Source organism: Hemitrygon akajei, chromosome 4 (genome assembly GCF_048418815.1).
Source record: "Hemitrygon akajei chromosome 4, sHemAka1.3, whole genome shotgun sequence".
Classification (NCBI taxonomy): domain Eukaryota; kingdom Metazoa; phylum Chordata; class Chondrichthyes; order Myliobatiformes; family Dasyatidae; genus Hemitrygon; species Hemitrygon akajei.
This window is the reverse complement of record NC_133127.1, coordinates 74702832-74721413: the sequence shown is the minus strand read 5'-3', so window position 1 is coordinate 74721413 and position 18582 is coordinate 74702832. Positions and strand designations below refer to the sequence as shown.

At 40.8% G+C, this 18582-nt stretch overlaps 1 protein-coding gene across 3 annotated transcripts in view; it reads right to left on the bottom strand.

Moving 5' to 3' along the window:
• bbs7 (Bardet-Biedl syndrome 7) overlaps positions 1–14218 on the bottom strand; it is a 57907-nt gene extending 43689 nt beyond the window's left edge. For 2 of the 3 annotated variants that reach the window (XM_073042854.1, XM_073042855.1), the window contains exon 1: positions 13957–14215. In XM_073042854.1, the coding sequence (XP_072898955.1) occupies positions 13957–13992 (36 nt within the window). In that variant the 5' untranslated portion in view covers positions 13993–14215. Of the gene's footprint in view, positions 1–13956 lie in introns of all 3 variants that reach the window. The other variant, XM_073042856.1, reaches the window with a different exon arrangement.
• Positions 14219–18582: the final 4364 nt, after the last annotated feature.

Here is an 18582-nt window from a genome sequence, read left to right as displayed (position 1 = left end):
ACAGAAATTACCAAATAAAGATCAAAGAAACCATCTTGACCCACCACATCCTATTAAAATCTCCTAGGCTGAATACAGTTAAACAATTCCAGATGTCCAACCTAAAATTAACAGTGCCTCTCATTACAGCATCCAGATGTATCTTGGCTAATTCCAAGGATTGTACATCTAGTATTCCCAATGAATGCCAATATGATACATTCATCATTCTTTCTGTAAGGAATTCCCTGACAAGAAATCATGCATTTTCAGAATAGTAAACCCAACCTGTGGAAGCAAGAAGCTGAAAATGTTCATTTGTGAGACAGGACACTTTGAGTTAAATGCTTGCTATCAGTGCAGAAGTGATTATCTTATGACACATTAAAAACATGCACAATATTGGCAAACATGAAGTTGATGACCATTTTGTCAACTCTGTCTTAAAATATAGTATATTTTAAGTAGGTTTCACAGTAAGTAAATAGCTATACAATAAGTACACTCACTATAGATGCTGCTTTCATATTATGTTACAAGTCACCTTTCATTTAATAGCTTATGTAGGTCTTTAATGACCCATACCTACCTATGTAATTAAATACATTAAACTGCTCATATCTTATACAATCTTTAGAACTAGTATATAAAACATATCATTTCTACAGAAAGTAATACTTATTAAACTGTTCGCCATCATTTCATTTTCCCCCCAAGGCTATGACGTTGTCAATGTAGGTTCTGTGTATCATAGCTGAACCTGATTGCATAAGCTCGGCACTAAATGTTATTTTATATATATATATATATATACACACACACATCTAGTTGTTTATAGAATTAATTTGTCTACAAACCAAAATAGAAGAGGATATGTACATAAACTTTTTAAGTAAACACATCAGTGAAGCTTCCCAAGAGTTAAAACTGTATAAAAGACACACAGTGCTTTATGAAAATACCAGCTTATGGTAAAAAGGTAAACAGTGACAACAAATGTGGATTTCTCAAAGAGCTAGCAGAATTTGTAATGGAGAATTTTAAAAAATGACAAAAATTAAACAAATACTTTGTATTTTTTTCATAGAAGATACAAAAATCATGCCAGATGTACTGGAGAATGTAAGGTAGCAGGAATGAGGAACAACAGAAATCAGAAAAGCTCTTTCCACCACTACCCCCATCCTCCATCACCAAGCCAATTTTGGATCTAATTAGATATCTTGCTTTGGATTATCTGTGCTTTAACCTCTGGACCAGCCTAACATGTGGGATCCCATCAAATGCTTCAGTAAAGTGCATATAGGCAAAGTCTATATGCACTTTACCTTTCTTCCTAATTACCTCCTTTTAAAAGACTCAATTAGTGCACAAAGCTATGCTATCCTCAATTAACACCTGCTTATCCACAGCTGCAAAATTACTATCCTTTAGATTTTTCTCTGGTAAATTTCTTATCACTGACAAAAGGTTAACCAACCAGTAAGCCACTTACCTTATTCTTGCTGTACTTATTAAATAAATAACAGCTCCAGCCTTCTCGTACTTATCCTGTGGCAAATAAAGAGTATTATTTCTGTCAAGGCCTCAATTACCTAGTCCCTTGATTTCCATAGCATTTTAGAATAGATCTCATTTGGCCCTGGCATTTATCCACCCTCAAGCATCCATAGACACCCAACACCTCAACTCTCTTAATAATGACATGCTCCAGACTATCAATGTACTCATTTATTTATGATACATAGTGAATTGAAACATAGTGAAATGAATCATTTGTGTTATCAACCAAAGCAGCCTAAGGAAGTGCTGGGGCAGCTCACAAATACTCTTCAAGTTCAAGTTTATTGTCATCAGACAGCACATTTATACAAGCGAAGGACACAATGTTCCTCTGAATCACAGTGCACCCACAACACGGATATCACACACAGTGCATAAAACAAAATACAGGCAGTCCCCGGGTTACGTACAAGTTCCGTTCCCGAGTCCGTCTTTAGGTCGGATTTGTACGGAAGTCCGAACAAGTACATCCAGTATTATTTAACGTCAGTTAGTCAAACATTTGTTTTAGTACATAGTATATATTTTACCTTTCTATGCATATAAAACACTTAAGAAATGTATGTATTCCAATAAACCACTGCGTTGCTTAGTAATAATTGTAGCTTTCATCGGGGCAGGGCCTTCACATGCTCCATTACTCTCACTTTATCCGTTACCCTTTAAAATTGTTCCGATAGTTGACCGACTGTAGCCTAACACTTTTCCAATGACCAATGGTGTTTCACCTCTTTCCAAATGCTTTATTATTTCCACTTTATTTTCAATCGAGATCGCTTCCCGTCAATGGAACAGAAACACTGCGGGCGGTGTGTCCTGACCTGTGCCGACTCCTGAGGTCTGCTGGGTCCTAAGGACCACAGCACTGAATTCCTCGGGTGCTAAACTGCACCGCACTGAGACAGGTTAAATGGGACAAGTGGGGGCTGTGCTGGGTTTGGGTATTTGATCCTCCACAATATTCCGTGTGGGAATTTAAACTGGAGGAGGCAGTGTTTTTTTTACGAGGTCGAGTTGCGAGCTCAACATCAACCCGGCACGGATGGTATGGGAGTCACTGAATCGATATCAACCTGGAACGGAAGCGGTCTGTCACTAAATCGAACTTGGGACCCTCTGTTCTCTAGCCCGGCGCTGATCTGACTGTGCCACCAGCCAAACAGAAGGGGGGGGGGGGGGGTGCGGGGTCAGGGTGAATCTTGTTAAGAAAAATTCAAGCCAAATACAAAGTTAAACACTCAACGCAGTGTCAATGGCAACAACTTGAAATGGCTGACGGCATCGCGATCCAACTTAAAATGGCGGATGGCATTCTCCTTCCTCGGTTCACAAGTATGAGTTGTCCGTAAGTTGGACTTTCGTAACTCGGGGACTGCCTGTATTACAAGTTAATAAAATATAATTCAAAATGTATGTGAACTGTGCAGCACATGTAAACAGTAGAGACTAAGACTATAACATATAGGAGCAAAATTAGGTCATTTGGCCCATCGAGTCTGCTACACGTTTTCATCATAGCTGATCCATTCCTCTCTCAGCCCCAATTGCCTACCTTCTCCCTGTATCCCTTCATGCCCTGACTAATCAAGAACCTATCAACCTCTGACTTAAATATACACAATGACTTGGCCACCACAGCAACCTGTGGCAATGAATTTCAGAGATTCACCACTCTCTGGCTAAAGAAATTTCTCTCATCTCTATTCTAAAAGGACGCCACTTTATTTTGAGGCTGTGTCCTCTGGTCCTAGACTCCCCCACCAAATCCACTCCATTGAGGCTTTTCAACATTCGATAGGTTTCAATAAAGTCACCCCTCATTCTTCTGAATTCCAGTGAGTAGAGGCCCAGAGCCATCAAATGCTCCTCATATGACAAGCCTTTCAATCCCAAAATCATTTTCATGAAACTCCTTTGAACCCTGTCCAGTAATATCAGATCCTTTTTTAGATAAGGGGCAAAAAACTGTTCGCAACAATTAAAGTGAGGCCTCACCAGTGCTTTATAGAACCTCAACAGTATATCCTTGCTTTTATGTCCTAGTCCTCTTGAAATGAATGCTAACATTGCATTTGCCTTCCTCACCACCGATTCAACCTGCAAATTAACCTTTTAGGGAATCCTGCACAAGAACTCCGAAGTCCCTTTGCACCTCAGATTTTTAAATTTTCTCTCAATTTAGAAAATATTCTATACTTTGATTTCTTTACCAAATGCATTACCATACACTTCCTGACACTGTATTCCATCTGCCACTTCTTTGCCCAATCTCCTAATCCGTCTAAGTCCTTCTGTAGCCTCTCTACTCCCTCAAAACTATCTGCCTCTCCACCTATCTTCATATCATCCACAAGCTTGGCAACAAAGCCATCAATTTTGTCATCCAAATTACTGACATATTACATAAAAAGAAGTGGTCCCAACACAGACCCCTGTGGAACACCACAAGTCAGGGTGGCCTTGAATAAAGGCTCCCTTTATTTCCAGTCTTTGCTCCTACCAATCAGCCAATGCTCAATTCACGCTAGTATCTTTCCTGTAATACTTGTTAAGCAGCCTCATGTGTGGCAGCTTGTGAAAAGCCTTCTGAAAATCCAAGTACACAACATCCACTGATTCTCCATTGTCTATCCTGCTCATTATTTCTTCAACAGATTTGTCAGCAAGATATTCTCTTAAGAAAACCATGTTGACTATGGGCTATCTTATCATATGCCCTCAAGTGCTGCAAAACCACATCCTTAATAATCGACTCCAACAACTTTCAACTACTGAGGTCAGAAGAGTGGAGTGGAGTGGCATTTGCAACTTTCCATTCCTCCAGAACCATGCCAGTATCAATTGATCCTTGAAAGATCTTTACTAATTCCTCGACAATCTCTTCACCCACCTCTTTCAGAACCCTGGGGTGTATACCATTTAGTCCAAGTGATTTATCTATCTTTGGACCTTTCAGTTTCCGAAGAACCTTCTCCAAAGTAATGGCAACTTCATCCTCTTCTGCCCGCTGACACTCTTGAACTTCTGGCATACTGTTAGTGTCTCCCACAGCGAAGAGTGAAGCCAAATGCTTAATCTGTTTGTCACCCATTACTATCTCTCAGCATCATTTTCCAGTAGTCCGATTGCTATTCTCACCTCTCTTTTACATTTCATGCATTTGATGAAACCTTTGATATTATTTTCTTTATTATTGGCTAGCTTACCTTCGTATTCCATCTTTTTATTCTTATGACATTTTTAGTTGCCTTCTGTTGGTTTTAAAAGCTTCCCAATCCTCTAACTTCCCATTATTTTTGCTCTATTTTATGTCCTTTATTTGGCTTTTATGTTGGCTTTGACTTCTCTTGTCAGCCATGGTTGTGTCATCCTACCTTTAGAAAACTTCTTCCTCTTGGAATGTATATCACTGTGCCTTCCAAATTGCTCCAGAAATTCCAGACATCGCTGTTCTGCCTTCATCCCTGCCAGTGTTCTTTATACCAATTAATTCTGGCCAACTCCTCCCTCATGCCATTATAATTCCCTTTACTCCACTCTAAAATACTGATACACCTGACTTTAGCTTCTCTTTCTCAAATTTCAGGGTGAATTTGATCATATTATGATCACTTGCCATTAGGGTTCTTTTACCTTAAGCTCTCTAATCAATTCCAGTCCATTGCACAGCACTCAAATTAGAATAGCTGATCCCCCCCCCCCCCCCAGTGGGCTCAACCTCGAGCTTCTCTAAGGCATTCTAGAAATTCCCTGTTTTGAGATCCAGCACTAACCTCATTTTCCCAATCTACCTGCTTTTGTAATCAACCATTAGTATCGTAATGTTAGGACATTTTCAGGAGTTAAAGTATATAGCAAATATTAATCTCAAATCTCAACTACAACCAACCTTGAGATCTGAATATGGATTGTAGATTAAATTTTAAATGCCACTTAGAACAGGAAACATCTAATTGATTTTAGATGTCTGCATATGTATGAATGCAGTTGACGTCCCACTGCATGAATATGACTCAGAGACCACAGTAATTCACACTCCTTTTGGGTGTGTTGGTGGGAAGATACAACCATTAAAAAATTACATGCAGCTCAAAAGAAGCATGATAAGGGCATTGTAACTATAGAAATGGTCCTGTTACCTTGTTCTTTAACATACAAAAATGTGCTATAATGTTGGTTCATGGCAGTTCTGTCTCTCTCTCTCATATGACTCCAAAAGTTGCCAGCTTTTATGTGTTCCAAACAAAGGCTCTCTGCTGACTTTGTTCACAGTTACAACAGTAACATTGCCCTTCTGACATGCATTTTCTATCTCCCATTGTAATTTGTAGACCACATCTTTACTACTGTTTAGGAGTCTATATATAACTCACATCAGGGTTTTTTTTTGGTGTTTTTTTTTTACACATGCAGTTTCTTAATTCTACCCACAAGGATTCTAGATCTTCTAATCCTATGTCACATCTTTTGAAAGATTTGATTTCATTTTGTACCAACAGAGCTACCCCATCCCCTCTGCCTACCTGACAGTCCGTTTGATACAACATGTATCCTTGAATGTTAAGCTCCCAGCTTCATTCAGCCATGATTCAGCGATGCCCACAATGTCATAAATCTCAATCTGTAGCTGTGCTACAAGACCATCTACCTTATTCTGTATACTGTACAAATTCAAACACCTTCAGTCCTGATTTCACCCTTTTCGATTCTCTGTCTTCTATGTTGCACTCATCCTGTTGACTGCAATTTTGCCCTATCATCAGCCTTTTTGCCAGCAGTCTCACTACAAATCGTCTCTGTTTGCAAACCAACTACCTCATCGTCAGCACCATCACTCCAGTTGCCATCCCCCTGCCAATTAGTTTAAACCCTCCCAAACAGCTCTAGCAAACCCGTCTGCAAGGATATTGGTCCCTTTTGTGCAGACCGCATCTTACCCCGAAGAGATCCTAATGATCCATAAATCTGAACCTCTGCCCCCACACCAGTTCCTCAGCCATACATTCATCTGCCAAATCATCCTATTCTTACTCTCACTGGTGCATGGTGTGGGCACCAATTCAGAGATTACTATCCTGGAAGTCCTGTGTTTCAGCTTTCTACATAGCTCCCTAAAATCTCTCCTCAACTTCTGCTCAGCTTTCCTACCCATGTCATTAGTGCCAATATGTACCAAGACTTCTAGATGCTCACCCTTCCCCTTTAAAATGTCATGGACTTGATCTGAGACATCCCTGTTCCTGGCACCAAGGAGGCAACATACCATCCTGTATCTCTATCGCACCCACAGAATCTCGTCTCTGTTACTCTGACTATGGGATCTCCTATCACCACTGCAGTCCTCTTCACCTCATCTCTTCTGAGCTACAGCACCAGACTCACTGCCAGAGACCCAGTCACTCAGCACCCCCCCCCCCCCACCCAAGTAGGTCACTCTCCCTCACCAGTATCCAAAGCTTTCTGTCCTAGTGATGAGACCTCTGTGGTGGCATTAGTCTCACAGCCTGGGGAAAGAAGCTTTTACTCAGTCTGGCAGTCCTAGTCTTGATGCTCCTGTACCTCATTCCTCACAGTAGTGGGTCTAAGAGATTGTGGGATGGGTGGTAGGGATCCTTAAGAATGCTTCAGGCCCTTCATATACATCACTCCCAGTAAATGTCATAAATGGGGTGGGGTTCCTACAGCTCAATCTTCCACATTCCTCTCTTTAGTGGATACAGCCAAAAGGTATTATTTAGAACCACATTCACATCTCCTGTCTCTACACACACACTGCTATTTTCCCTGACTACCCTCTTGCTCCCAATATCTTCTGAATTTTACCTGCCAAAGATATTTAATGGCCCATTTCTGCCCTTCTAATTTTTCATTTTAAGTTCTCCATCTATATTCTTCATGTGACACAATTACAGTTTCGTATACGTGTCACATGCTTCCATTTGTATTAAATACCATCCTTCTGTATGAAATTACGTCTTTCAAATTATAGATTCAGGATACAAAAGTAGGTAAAAGAAGAAGGATGTAAAGAATCTTCCTGTGAATGTAGGTGAGTTAAGTGAGTTGGTGAGAACACAACAGATGGAATATAATGTGAACAATTGTAAGGTCATTTACTTGGACATTTTTCATAATGATGACAGATTGGGAAATGATGATGTTCAAAGCAACTTTCCTAATTGTTTATTGTACTGTCCTGAGCATTAAGCAATTAGAAAAATAAATTGTATGTTTTCCTTTATTATGAGAGCTGAGTACTGTGTACAGTATTGGTCTCCTTACCAAAAAGGGGGTTGCAGCCAAAGATTTACCAGATTAGTTCCAGGGATGTCAGGTTTGCCAAATATGGAGAGAGGAAGTAGACCTTGTCAATATTCCCTAGAGTTCAGAGAAATGAAACGTATTGAAAGCTCCAAAGGTGTTAAAGCTTTGACAGTGTGAATACTAGGCAATTATTTATCCTGGCTGAAGAGTCTAGAACTGGAGAATAAGAGGATTAGGAACAGTATGTAGACAAATTTCTTCACTATGAAGGCGGTGGATCTTTAGAATTTTCTACTTCAGAGACTGAGGAAACCCAGTAATTACATTCATTCCATACAGCAAGTGTTTTCTGAATAATAAGGGACTCATAGGATATTGGGAGTGCAGTAAAGTTGTGCTGAGATAAATCAGCCATGATTTTGACAACACACACAAAATGCTGGAGAAATGTGTGTGTGTGTGTGTGTGTGTGTGTGTGTGTGTGTGTGTGTGTGTGTGTGTGTGTGTGTGTGTGTGTGTGTGTGTGTGTGTGTGTGTGTGTGTGTGTGTGAGTGAGTGAGTGAGTGAGTGAGTGAGTGAGTGAGAGAGAGAGAGAGAGAGAGACAGACAGACTTGGATTTCCAGCATCTGCAGATTTTCTCATGTTCATGATCTTGACAAGGGGATCCATAAGAATGGTACACCACCTCAGCAATCTTGCAACTCTAGCAATGGGTGTGCAATCCTGACCTTCGTTACTACACAATGGAATTTACATATTCTCACCATGCTTCCATGGGATTCCGCTAATATACTGGTTTCCTCATACAATACGTCCCAAAAACGTACTGTGCAATGCCCCTTAGTCCAGGTATGTGATAAAAAGCATCAAAGAGGAGCTGTTGGGTGTGCACAAGAGAATACTTTGCTAAACTACAGAGAAATAGTGTTTTTTTTGACAAGGTGATGAGAGAGACTGATGAGGGTAGGGCAGTGGATGTTGTCAACATGGATTTTAGTAAGGCATTTAACAAGTCTCTCAAAGGAAACTAATCCAGAAGATTAAGATGCATGGGCTCCATGGCAAATTGCCTGTTTGGATTCAGAAATGGCTTGTGCATAGAAGACAGAGGACATAGTGGTTGAAGGGACATTCGAGCTGGAGGTATGTAATTAGTGGAGTTAGGCTGTTTGTGATGTATGTAAATGACCTGGATGAAAATGCAGATGGGTGGGTTAGCAAGTTTGTGGACAATACCGAGATTGGTGGAGTTATGGATAGTGTAGAAGATTGGCAAAGAAAACAGTGCAATATAGATCTGTTGCAGATATGGGCAGCAAAATAGCAGATGAAGTTTAACTCAGATAAATGTGATGTGTTGCACCCTGGAAGGGCAAATGTAAGGAGACAGTACACTATTAAGGACAAGATCCTTAATTGTGTTGCCGGGTAGGGACTTCTTGGGATCCAAGCTCACTGCTCCTTGAAAGTGGCTACACAGATCGATAAGGTGGTTAAGAAGGCTTATGGTGTGCTTGCTTTCATTAGTCAGGGCACTGAGCTAAAAGTCAGGAAGTTATGTTGCAGCTTTATAAAACTCTGGTTAAGCCACATCTGGAGTACTGCATACAGTTCTGCTCACCTCACTATAGGAAGAATGTTGAGGGTTTGAGAGGGTGCAGAAGAGATTTGCCAGGATGCTGCCTGGTTAAGATGGTACGTGCTATCATAAGAGGCTCAATAAACTTGGGTTGTTTTCTCTGGAGCACTGGAGGCTGAGGGGAGATCTGATAGAGGGTTCTAAGACTATGAGAGGCATAGATAGAGTAAACAGGGAGTATCTGTGTCCCAGGGTTGAAATGTTTAATACCAGAGGGCATGCATTAAATGTGAGTGGAATATGTTCAAAGGGGATATGAAGGGCATGCATTAAATGTGAGTGGAATATGTTCAAGAGAGATATGAAGGGCAAGTTTTTTTACTCAGAGAGTGGTGGATATCTGGAATGTGCAGCCTGGTATGGTGGTAGTGGCAGATACATCAGAGGCTTTTAAGAGATGTTTGAATAGGCACATGAACGTGAGGCAGATGTAAGGATTAGCATTTGGATGTTTTTGATTTGTTGCTTCATGCTTGTTCAGCATTACATTGTGGGCAAATGGCCCATCCTGCCCTGTTTTATATTCTATGGGAATAAGAATGATGCAATCTGTTTGTTCTGAGACCTCATCAATCTGACGAGATGAATGAATTCCTGTGTTGAAGAAAGTAAATAAGAATGTGAAAATGCACTTCATGAAGAAGATGTTAATTTTTTTTTTCTTTTGAGGAGTTTAGAACTGGGGACATAGTGTCACAATTCCATGGGTGATAAGAAATCATAGGGGACTTCAATATGAAGGTGGACTGGGAAAATCAGGTTGGTGCTGGATTACAGAAGGGGGAATTTCTATAGTGCCTATGAGATGGCTTTTTAGAGCAGTTTGTGGTTGAGCCCACTAGAGGATCAGCTATTCTGGACCAAGTGTTGTGCAATGAACCAGAATTGATTAGAGAGCTTAAGGTAAAAGAACCCTTATGGCAAGTGATCATAATATGATTGAATTCACCCTGAAATCTGAGGAGAAGCTAAAGTCAGATGTATCTGTATTAAAGTGGAGTAATAAAATTAGAGACACGAGAGAGGAGTTGGCCAGAATTGACTGGAAAAGAACACTGGCAAGGATGTTGGCACAGCAGTGATGGCTGGAATTTCTGGAAGCAATTCGGAAGGCACAGAATATATAAATCCCAAAGAGGAAGAAGTATTTGAAAGGAAAGATGACACAACTGTAGCTAACAAGTCAAAGCCAACATAAAAGCCAAAGAGAGGGCATATAATAGAGAAAAGATTAGTGGAAGTTAAAGGATTAGGAAGCTTTTAAAAATCAACAGAAGGCAACTAAAAAAGTCATTAAGAAGATAAAGATGAACTACGAAAGTAAGATAGCCAATAATATTGAAGAAGATACCAAAAGTTCCTTTAGATACAGAAACTGTAAAAGAGAGGTGGCAGTGGTAATCGGACCACTGGAAAATGATGCTGGAGAGGTAGTAATGGAGGACAACGAAATAGCAGACAAACTGAATAAGTATTTTGCATCAGTCTTCACTGTGGAAGACATTAGTAAGTATGGTAGAAGTTCCTGGTGTCCGGGACATGAAGTGTGTGAAGTTACCATTACTCTTGGGAAACTAAAAGCTCTGAAGGTAGTTAAGTCACCTGGACCAGATGGTGTATACCCCAGAGTTCTAAAGGAGGTAGCTGAAGAGATGGTGGAGGCATTAGTAATAACCTTTCAAAATTCACTAGATTCTGGAATGGCTCAGGAAGACTGGAAAATTGCAAATGTTACTCCACTCTTCAAGAAGGGAGAGAGGCAAAATAAAGGAAACTATAGGCCAGTTAGTCTGACCTCAGTGACTGGGAAGATGTTGGAGTTGATTATTAAGGACGAAGTCTCAGTGTACTTGGAGGCACATGACAAAATAGGCTGTAGTCAGATTTCCTCAAGGGAAAATCTTACCATACAAATCTGTTGGAATTCTTTGAAGAAGTAACAAGGAGGATAGACAAAGAAGGATCAGTTGATGTTGTGTACTTGGATTTTCAGAAGGTCTTTGACAAGGTGTCACACATAAGGCTGCTTAACAAGCTACAAGCCCATGGTATTACAGGAAAGAGTCTAGCAAGGATAAAGCAGTGGATCCTTGGCAGGAGGCAAAGAGTGAGAATAAAGGGAGCCATTTCTGGTTGGCTGCCAGCAACAAGTGGTGTTACACAGGGGTCTGTGTTGGGGCCGATTCTTTTTACTTTATATGTCAATGATTTGGATGATGGAACTGATGACCTTGTTGCTAAGTTTGCAGATAATATGAAGATAGGTGGAGGGGCAGGTAGCTTTTAGGAAGTAGACAGGCTACAGAAGAACTTAAACAGATTAGGAGAATAGGCAAAAAAAAGGCAAATGGATTACAGTGTTGGGAAGTGTATGGTCAGGCACTTTGATAGAAGTAATGAAAAGATTGACTATTTACTAATTGGAGAGAAAACACAAAAAATGAGGCATAAAGGGACTCCTTGTGCAGTGTTCCTTAAAGTTAATTCGCAGGTTGAGTCCGTGGTGAGAAAGGGAAAAGCAATATTAGCATTAACTTCAAATGAACTAGAATACAAGAGCAAGGATATAACATTAAGACTTTATAAAGCACTGGTAAGGCCTCACATGGAGTATTGTGAGCAGTTTGGGTCCCTTATGTTAGAGAGGATGTGCTGGAATTGGAGAAGGTTCAAAGGAGGTTCACTAAAATGATTTCAGGGTACAATGGCTTGTCATATGAAAAGTGTCTGAGAGCCTGTATTCACTAGAACTCAGAAGAACGAGGGGTGACCTCACTGAAACCTATCAAATGGTGAAAGACCTTGATAGAGTGGACATGGAAAAGATGTTTCCTATGGTGGGAGACTCTAAGACCAGAGAACACAGCCCCAATAGAGGGGTGTTTTTTAGAACATAGACGAGGAGGAATTTCTCTAGCCTGTGTGGTGAATCTGTGGAATTCTTTGCCACAGGCAGCTGTGGAGACCAAGAATATACATTTGGCAGAGGTTGATAGATTCTTGATTGGTCAGAGCATGAAGGGATACGGGGGAAGATCTGGATGCTGAGTCATTTAATTGTATTCAAGGATGTGGCTGATCTATTTTTAGGTCACAGCATTATGTGTTTCTACAAGAAAATGAAGTTGAATCCAAATGCCAACTCAGCCATGTAGTCATTGAATGGTGGAGCATCAGTGAAATGGTCTATTCCCGCTTTTAATTCTTGTTCTAAGTGCATTCATCTCTCAACTCCAGATGTTCCTACACTCATTTCTTGGAACATCTGGACAGTAAAGACATATACGTCAGACTATTACTTATTGACTACAGTTCCACTTTTAACACTATAATTCCGAGCAAACTCATCCCAAAGCTTAATTTCCTAGGATTCAGCGCCTCCCTCCAAAACTGTGTCCTTGACTTCCTGACCAACAGACTATAATCAGTAAGGATAGATAGTAACCCCTGCTCCGTGATTATTGAAACACTGTGCTCTACATGTCACTGTACACCCTGTACACTCATGACTGCATGGCCAGATTCTGCTTTAAATCTACCTAAGTTTGCAGATGATACCACCATAGCAGGTGAATTTCAAATAAACATGAGTCTGATTACAGGAAGGAGATACAAAGCTTAGTAACATGGTGTCAGGACGACAATCTTTACCTGAATGTCAGCAAAACAAAAGAGCTGGTCACTAACTTCTGAGAGGGAGTGGTGCACATCCTCCTGTCTAGTTCAACAATGTTGAGATGGAGAAGACTGAGAGCTTCACGTTCCCGGGAATGAACATCGCCTGGTTCAACCGCATACACATCATGGGCAAGAAAGCTCACTAAAGCCTCGTCTTCTTCAGAAGGCTAAAGAAATCTGGCATGGTCCCCGTTGACTATTTTGATCACTGCAGCATAGAAAACATTCTATCTGGCCCCGTAACAACTGCTGAGTTATGGACACAGCTCAGCAAATCACAGAAACTAGCCTTCTTTCTATGGTCTCTGTCTGTACCTCTCGCTACCTAAGTAAAGCAACCAACGTGATTAACGACCCCACCCACCCTGGCCATTCTCTCATTTCCCCACTCCCATCATGCAGAAAGTATAAAATCTTGAAAGTACAAACCACCAGGCTCAAGGACGGCTTCTGCCCCGCTGTTATAAGATTATACAGCGGGTTAGTAGTATAAGTTGGGTTCTTGGCCTCACAATCTATCTTGTTATGACCTTATTGTTTACCTGCACTGTACTTTGTCTGTACCTGTTGCACTTTATTCTGTATTGTTATTGTTTTACCCTTAGTGCACTTTGTAATGATCTGATCTGTATGAACAGTATGCAAGACAAGTTTTTTCAAGTACCTCAGTACATGTGACATAAACAAATTCCAGTTGTTCACTGTGAATACGCTCGACGACTAGGTTTATGTGTCGAATATAAAAAATACTGCTTTTCACCAAAAGAATTTAAACGCAGTAGCCAGGCCGTAATTAAAAGAAAAACATTGCTGAATGGTTCAAGAGACCTACCTGTAGGTAGTCGACACGATTGAAATTTACCTCCATGGTCAACACGTTAGGGCCCGTTTCTGTTTCTGAGGAGTGGTAGCTCGAAGATCGATGTCAGGGGAACATCACCGGTAAAGATACAGTTATATCCAGATCTTGATATATCTGTACGAGCCGATAAAAATCAGCTGTAAACAAACAGCATCGAAACGACACCTTTTCCCACACAAATCCACGTTAGACCGCCCCAATCCCGTTTCTAAGGAGATTTTAGGCGGCTCACAACCGCGTATCCCACTGGTCACAGATTATCGCACCGTCTTTCAAGCTTGCCGCTCATTGGTGAGGAGAGAAGACTGGAGCGACGTGGCAGTGGTGCTTTTGCAGCGTTTCATCGAAGATCCAGGGAGGAACCGCTGCTTTTTAAAATCTCGGCTGAATTTTCCACAGATTGTCAGTGCAATAGAGCTTTAAAAAGTAGGACTAAAGTAATTTATTCCCTTATTTTACCTAGTGTCTCGCGTCACGTTTTGAAGTCGCTCGCTTTTTTCATTGAGAAGCCAAGACTATCTGAATCTTAACAGTACTTCATCAGAACCATATTGTAATTCCTTCATCCTAAATTATTTATTGGAATGTATCAGATTGACTTATATTAACAATGGAAAACCTTCCAAAACTCCCATATAAAAGTCCAACTAGAATTGCTGAGATCACACCCATGTAGTACCACGTACAATTTTGTTTAATAAGGGTGTGCATTAGTGAAGGCTCCGAGAGTTATTAATGGATTTATTCCAAGTGCCAAGCCCCGACATCAAGAAATGGATTTAACTCTGGATGGCCGAACACTTCCAAAAACTGATGAAAATTTCCCTACCAGCCTGTCATCACGGCCTATACACCCAAAGACAAAAGAACAGTACCGCACAGATACAGACCCTTCGCCCCACAATGGTGTGTGATGAACTTATTAAAATAATCATTTTTAACGAAACTAATTTGCGTACACTATATCAATATCCCTCCACCCTGCATTTTCATGTATCTATCTAAGAGTCTCTTCTATGCCTCTGTCATATTTGTCTCCAATATCACCCGGGTAGTGTATTCCAGACACCCACCATACTCCGTAAAAACTTAACCTGCGCTTCTCCTTTGAACTTCCCCACTATCATTTTAAATGAATGCCTCTTGTACATTTTGACAATCTGAAAAAAGAGACACTGGCTGTCTATCCATGCCTCTCAAACTTCTATTTGATTTTCCTTCAGCCTCTGCCACACAAGATAAAAGAACCCAAACTTGTCTAACTTCTCATTGCATATGCTTCGAATCCAGGTTGCATCCTTCTTTTGCACCTTCTCCAAAGCCTCTACATCCTTCCAATAATAAGGCACCAGAACTGACTGCATTATTCCAGATGTAGCATAACCGGTGTTTTATAAAGCTATGATATAATTCCATGAGTTTAATGCCTGAACTAATGTAGATAAACATGCCATGTGCCCTTTGCCCTTTTTTACTACCCTATCAATCTGTGTAGCTGCTTTCTGGAAGCCAATAATTTCAACCCCTAGATCCCTCTGCACAAAGCCAATGGATTTATAGCGAAGTTTGTGGACGAATCAGACAGGTGGTGCTGGGAAAACGGAGTCTGCAGAAGGATTTAGACAGACTAGGAGAATGAGCAAAAAAGTGGCAGATGGAATGAAGTGTGGGAGAGTGTATGGTCATGCACTTAGGTAGAACAGAGGAGCCTAATTAGGCCAGTTGACCTATTGAGTTTGCTCTGCCATTCCATCATGGCTGATTTATTATCCCTCTCAACCCCATTATTCTGCCTTCTCCCTATAACTTTTGATTTCCTTACTAATCAAGAACCTAGCAACCTCTGCTTTAAATATACCCAATGACTTGGCCTCCACAGCCATCTGTAGCAATAAATTCCAGATTCACCACCTTCTGGCTAAAGACACTGCCCCTTGTCTCTGTTCTAAAGGGACGTCCTTTTCTTCTGGTGCTGTGCTCTCTAGTCCTAGAAGGAATAGACATAGACAATTTTCTAAATGCGGAGTAAATTCGGAAATCAGAGCTGTAAAGGGACTTGGAAATCTTCATGCAGCATTACCTAAAGGTTAACTTGCAGGTTGAGTTGATAGTAAGGAAGGCAAATTCAATGTGAGCATTTATTTCATGAAGACTCGAATTTAAAAGCAAGGATGTAATGAGAGGCTGTATAAGGCATTGGTCAGAACACTGAGTTTTGTGGGCAATTTTGGGCCTCTTATCTAAGAAAGGAAATGATGGCATCAGGGAGGGGCTAGAGGTGGTTTATGAGAATGATCTCGGGAATAAAAAGGTTAATGCATGAGGAGCATGAGAGATGGGGCTCTGGGCCTGTACTTACTGGAGTTTAGAAGAATGATGTGGTTGTGGGGGGCAGGGGGGAATTCTCATTCAAACCTATCCAATTGCCAGTACCTCCAATTGAACTTTTGTCTTTTTGTGTTTTCCCCCCAAGCCATCAGCCTGTGGTTTTGTATTGCCATGTGCTCGTTTGTTTTCATGCCCCATGTGCTCCTGCTCTACTCCGACCCCTGGATTACTGAGTACTCTGCCTCTCACCTGTTTCTCATTATTACCTGTTCTGCTGCCACTTCTGTCTCATTGTGCTCCACCTATCATCTGCCTCTCTGCTTATTGCTCAGTGTATTTTAGTCCTGTGTTTTCAGCTGTTTGTTGCCACATTGTGCCAGTGAATTTTCCTCAGCCTTTCCAGCCCTACTCTGTCTGTTTCCCGATTCTGGCTTTTGGATTTCTCTGGATATTTTATTTCTGCCTGAACTTTGATGCCAACTTGGTTTGCACCTCTGGATTTGTTACTCAGTTCATATCACTGTGTGCACAGTACTGGGTCTGCGATTGGATCCCTGCTCCAGCACCCTGACATGAATATTGAAAGGACTAGATCATGTCTTCATGGAGAGGATGTTTCCTATAGTGGGGGAGTCTAGGAACAAAAGGCACAGCCTCAGGACATAAAGACATCCCTTTAGCACAGAAATGAGGAGGAATTACTTTAGCCAGAGGTGGTGAATTGGTGGAATTCATGAACACTTACAGGACTTGTCATTAATAATATATTGACATTTGGTCAATTGATATTTGGTCTCCCAATGTGCAACATTGACATTTGGTCAGATTAAACTGTTTCAAAATTCAAAGTAAATTTATTTTCAAAGTGTATGTGTCACCTCTTACACAATGAAGGCCCCAATCTACACTAGGGAAGTTGAAGTCACCTATTACAACAACCCTGTTGGTTCAACACCTTTTCCTAACTGCAATAATTGCAGATAACACAGTAACCCATTTTCCCTGCAGCAAGTCTGCAGAATTTCAGTAAACAGGTTGTGCTGGTGACCTCTCCTGTCAAAACAACCTTCCTTTGAAAATTCATAGGGCGTAACTAAATCAAGCAATGCAAACTGATTTAATTTGGATATAAGGAATAATCTGGGCACAGAAGGAACAATCAAAAGGGAGAATGAATGTGAATCCATTGTCAGTGTTGATCTTTTGCATTGAAAAGGACAGCTTTTCTGAGAGAATGCAAACCATGGCAACCAGCAAATAAACTGCAAACTGGGGCAGATTCCTTCCATTGATCACCAGGGTGAGCTGTATTCAGAACCAAAGTTAATGAAATTTATGTGGGATTGAAAGTGCCATTAAAAGTTAAACACAATATCATTAGATCTCTAAGATTGGAACAGTGCTTGGTATTTTGTTGTTATTATATTCCATATAATTTTCACTCATTGAATTATTTTAGCTGTAATTAGTACTAATAAACTTTTGTTAAACTCTTCTGCATAAGGCCAGTCTGAACAAAGAAAATAAGGATACAGTGCTGCTAAAATGAGGAAAGGAGGAATAGATCATGTCATGGTCACTGAAGTTCAGGAATGAGGTGCCTTTATTGGAATATAAAATCGTGCAGAACATTTACAATTAGATGCCAAAAGGATATTTCCTGTTCCCAGTTGAGCTCAACATCTTTGACGTACAATTTGAAAGGGAGAATAAAACTAAACCTATGCAAATCCCTGCAGCATTTGGTGACCTGTCTTTAAGACCAATGTCAGAACATCTTTCACAAAGGTGAACCCTTGCAAGGCGTCAGCCCCTGATGCTACACCTGGTAGGGCACCGAAAGCCTGTGCCAACCAGCTAGTAAGGGTGTTCAATCTCCACTGCTACAGTCAGAGGTTCCCACCTGTTCCACAATGGCAACAGTCATACCAGTGAGAAGAGCAGAGTGAGCTGCCTCAATGAGTATCACCCAGTTGCAGTCACATCTACTGTTATGAAGGACTTTTGAGAGGTTGGTCATGGCAGTTCTACAGTGGATGCAATCTCATTGGCTCTCCACTCAGCCTTGGCTCACCTGGACAATAGCAATACATAAGTCAGGCTGATGTTTATTGATTTCAGCTCAACATTCAATACCATCATACTAATCAATAAAGCTCCAAATTGTGGGACTCTGTACCTCTCTCTGCAACTCCCTCACTGGGAGAACAGAAGCAGTCTAGATTGGAAACAATATCTCCTCCTTGCAATCAACACTAGTGTACCTCG